The sequence below is a fragment of the Microtus ochrogaster genome, chromosome 17 (assembly GCF_000317375.1).
Source record: "Microtus ochrogaster isolate Prairie Vole_2 chromosome 17, MicOch1.0, whole genome shotgun sequence".
Classification (NCBI taxonomy): Eukaryota; Metazoa; Chordata; class Mammalia; order Rodentia; family Cricetidae; genus Microtus; species Microtus ochrogaster.
This window is the reverse complement of record NC_022019.1, coordinates 1,409,067-1,412,832: the sequence shown is the minus strand read 5'-3', so window position 1 is coordinate 1,412,832 and position 3,766 is coordinate 1,409,067. Positions and strand designations below refer to the sequence as shown.

The window sequence follows — 3,766 nt, the reverse complement described above, 5'->3', positions numbered from 1 at the left end:
CCCTGGACACGGAGGATGAGACTCACGTGAGTTCTAACCCTGGACACGGAGGATGAGACTCACGTGAGTTCTAACCCTGGACACGGAGAATGAGAAGACTCACAAGTTCTCATTTGGCATCCACACGTGTATGCATACAAAATAATTTTTAAAATTGAGTTTTCCACCCTGGTGGTTTGGGGTGTTTACAGAGCACTTCATCTATTTAACTGTGAGTAAGACCCCCCCCCCTTTCAGGCTATTATCTCACCAGATGTTTGAATGGGGATGATGGCTTCACAGCTGAGGTGCTTAGATGTCTTGCCCAAGCCTAGGCTTGAGCATCCTGTCACACTTTACTGAAGCGCTTCCACCTACTAGAAGTTCCTTTCCTGCCCATCTGCCTCGCTTCTTGCATCAGACAAAGGTAACTGTGGGTGAGAAACCTTCCCTCTCCTTTGTACACTATGTGGAAACTTGCTGGCTGCTACCTACAAAAATGGAAGGGCAGGAACTGTGAAGCTCCAACTCTCTTGAAGAACCTCCCATCCGAGGCAAACACGAAAAGGCTTGAGAAAGGGCTGGAGAGATGGCTCAGTGGTTAAGAGCATTGCCTGCTCTTCCAAAGGTCCTGAGTTCAATTCCTGGCAACCACATGGTGGCTCACAACCATCTGTAAAGAGGTCTGGTGCCCTCTTCTGGCCTGCAGACATGCACACAGACAGAATTGTATACATAATAAACAAATAAATATTTAAAAAAAAAAAAAAGAAAAGGCTTGAGAAAGCCTTCAGTGTCCTGCCTGAGGGCCCAAACTGTTCAGCCAGGTCACTCATACCCTCCACTCGTCCACACTACCCAGAAGCTAAAGTGCCTATCTGAGATTAATTACAAAAAGGATTTCCCAAAGCTAGCAGACTCCTCTCGGCTTGAGAAGGCCCTGACATTTTCTGTTGACCCCAAGAGTGAGCAGGTTCCATGTGGGCATCTCAGAGGCCCACTCCTTTCTCAGGTCAAGCCTCAAGGTTATGGCTATCAAAGAGAATGAAATGTAACTGATAAACATATTTTCTTCTTTGCCAAAGACAGGCCATCATTATTAACGGCTATAACCATAACCAGTGACTTTAAAAACAAACTTCTTACCTAGCAGAATAATCTTTCACGGCTACTCTTTTACTCTCTCTGAAGCACTCAGGTTAGCTTGCACTCTCTCTTTTTTTTAATTTTCGAGACAGGGTTTCTCCGTAGCTTTTGGTTCCTGTCCTGGAACTAGCTCTTGTAGACCAGGCTGGCCTCGAACTCAAAGAGATCCGCCTGCCTCTGCCTCCTGAGTGCTGGGATTAAAGGCGTGCACCACCACCGCCCGGCAGCTTGCACTCTCGTTAACCTGAGTGGAGTGGCAGAAATGAACGGTAACCAGGAAAAGGCACACACAGAAAAGTACTGTTAAAGGATTTATTGCAGGAATACAATAAAAGCTTAGAAAAAGTCTGTGTGGCTCACCCTGACGCCGAAGTCTCAGGTGCAGAGAGGGGGCTCCAACACTGCAACCCTTCCCCAAAGCATGCCCGACTCCTCACCCACGGCATCCACCATACCGCGGGGACTGCCTGTCTCTACGTTAAGTTACACTCTTGGTTCTATTCTTTCATCAAATGCCTTTTATAAGACCATTAAAGCAGCCTATGCGGTGCCTGAGTTTCTAGCAGTATTACCTTGTTTCACTAAATCATTTTAAAGTGGAAAACACGGCCAACTTCTATGGCTTTGGTTTACAAAAATACCAGCTCCATTGTTTCTGAAAGCTGTTTACAGATGGTCCTGGCACCTGCATCAAAGGTTTCAATGAGCAGCAAAGAGTACGGGGGGAGGGGAGGAGAGAACAACAGTGGTTGAAATGTGTATTTAATATTTACAACAGGTGGATCCAGTGCAAAATCATGAACCTTGAGTATTTCAGCAGCCTAGGCGGTCATCGACTGTGACATAAAGTGACAGAAGTGCCTCTACTTTACACTAAGACCAAATACCCATCAGGCCTCACTCCCGCATCTGTTCTAGCTGCTGTAGACACGAGTCCGTGATGTCTGCACTGTGTGCGGCTCAAGCTCACGGGTCCTTTCTCAGTTGGTATCTGCTCATTCCAGACTCAGCCTGCAGATTCCAACAGTGATGGAGCTGAGCATGGAACAGACGTCAGTCAGTGACGCCTGCAGGAGGGAAGCAGTCTCCTCCCCAGAGAGTATCTAGAGCAGGACCATGGGGCTCCTTGCTTCCTACAGGTCTACAACAGCAAATGCTCACTAGCACCTCAGTCTGCAGAGTAACAACCATAACGACGATGTGAACAGAAGCCAGGGCGCGGCAAACTGCTGAAGGACTTGCCTGAGGTGTCACCACATCAGTTCAGTCGGGAAGGTATGGCACGGCCGCAGGGGAGGGGCGGTTTCCAAAAAGGTTTCTGTGGTCTGTTACATAGGACTTCTCTCTTTTTTGAAGTTATTAAAAATAAAAAAGGGCTATTTCCAAGTTTTACTATAATGCCTCTCGTTATAACTTTCTGTAAGATTGTCATTAAAATGGTCTCTTGGAGGAAATTCCTCGAGCACTTCCTGGGACAGCTGCACGTGCTCTGTCATGTGCAGCCTCTGGAGCCACGGAGACCCCAACGACAAGCAGGGGGTTCCCCGGAACACCTGCTACTGGCTAGCCCCCCTTCAAGAAACTGCAGCAAGAGAACAAACACTTAATCAGTGTTCAAGCTGCCTGGGCAGCGTTTAGCTCATACAGGGATGGTTCTGAAAAGTCCACTTTAAATGTGTGTAGCACAGACATCGCCAATGACTTAAACAAGAGCACAAGAAAACTGTCCCGACATCTCTAAACGTCGCAGCTACGACTCCCCACTCGTGGAAGAAAGGCCATGGCTTCTTTGGTGTGGCAGAGAATCAGGAATGTGATACATGACGACAGCAAGAGCAGAGTCCCCGCCTGCCCTCCAGGTGCCACCACCACCCGATGCCAGCCTCCCCCGGAAGACCAAAGCTGCGGCAGATGACAGAAAAACAAACTCGGCTTTTGTCTTTCATCCCTCACTACCAAGAAACACTTCCTTGTGACCTGACAGAGTCTAGAACTTACATCAGGAAGACTCCAGGCATCCCAGCAGCATGCTGTGGGGTCTAAGGTCTAGGACCGGGGCCGAGGAGGCCCTGAGCATGGTCCCCATCACAGGCCACCTGAGAGGCACCTGTGCTTGTCCTCACACTAGCTAGCCCTCTGGTGACTACACACACAAGGTTATTAGAGTGCAGTGGAAAAGATCTCGTGTGTTCTGGTCGACGCTCATTAGCGGTGTCCAGTATAAGCTTTAAACCAGGAAGTCACCGAGGCTGCAGCCGAGGAGATCATCCCACCCGCACTGCTGCTGGCAATGGGTGGGGAGGCCTGGGTACTCTGGCTCTGGGAAACTTCCACCGGCTGGGAAGGGATGTCACAGAATCGGGGGCTCGGCAGGTTCTCCCAGTCTGTGCCCAGGTCAGTCTCCTCATCGCTTACACGCTCGTCTCCACTCACGTCTGATTCTCCAGCAACTCCAGGGTCCACGAATTCCATGGATTCCTCAAGGTCTGCTCGCACTTCAAAGGGTCCTGACCTGTGTGCACACAGAGGGGTTGCATAAGCACCATTCTCCCACCCCAGGATCATGTGAGCTGGGCATTACTTACTGGGTAAGAGAGGAGAGAGCCCCGCCCTGCTGCACTTCTTTATTCCGTGTGAGACA

The 3,766-nt window shown here is 49.5% G+C and overlaps 1 protein-coding gene across 1 annotated transcript in view; it reads right to left on the bottom strand.

Annotated features, from left to right (window-relative positions):
• Nucleotides 1–1,423: 1,423 nt before the first annotated feature.
• Atg14 (autophagy related 14) overlaps nucleotides 1,424–3,766 on the bottom strand; it is a 29,434-nt gene continuing 27,091 nt past the window's right edge. Inside the window, exon 10 of the mRNA XM_005355357.2 lies at nucleotides 1,424–3,637. Within this exon, the coding sequence (XP_005355414.1) occupies nucleotides 3,331–3,637 (307 nt within the window). The 3' untranslated portion in view covers nucleotides 1,424–3,330. The remainder of the gene's footprint in view (nucleotides 3,638–3,766) is intronic.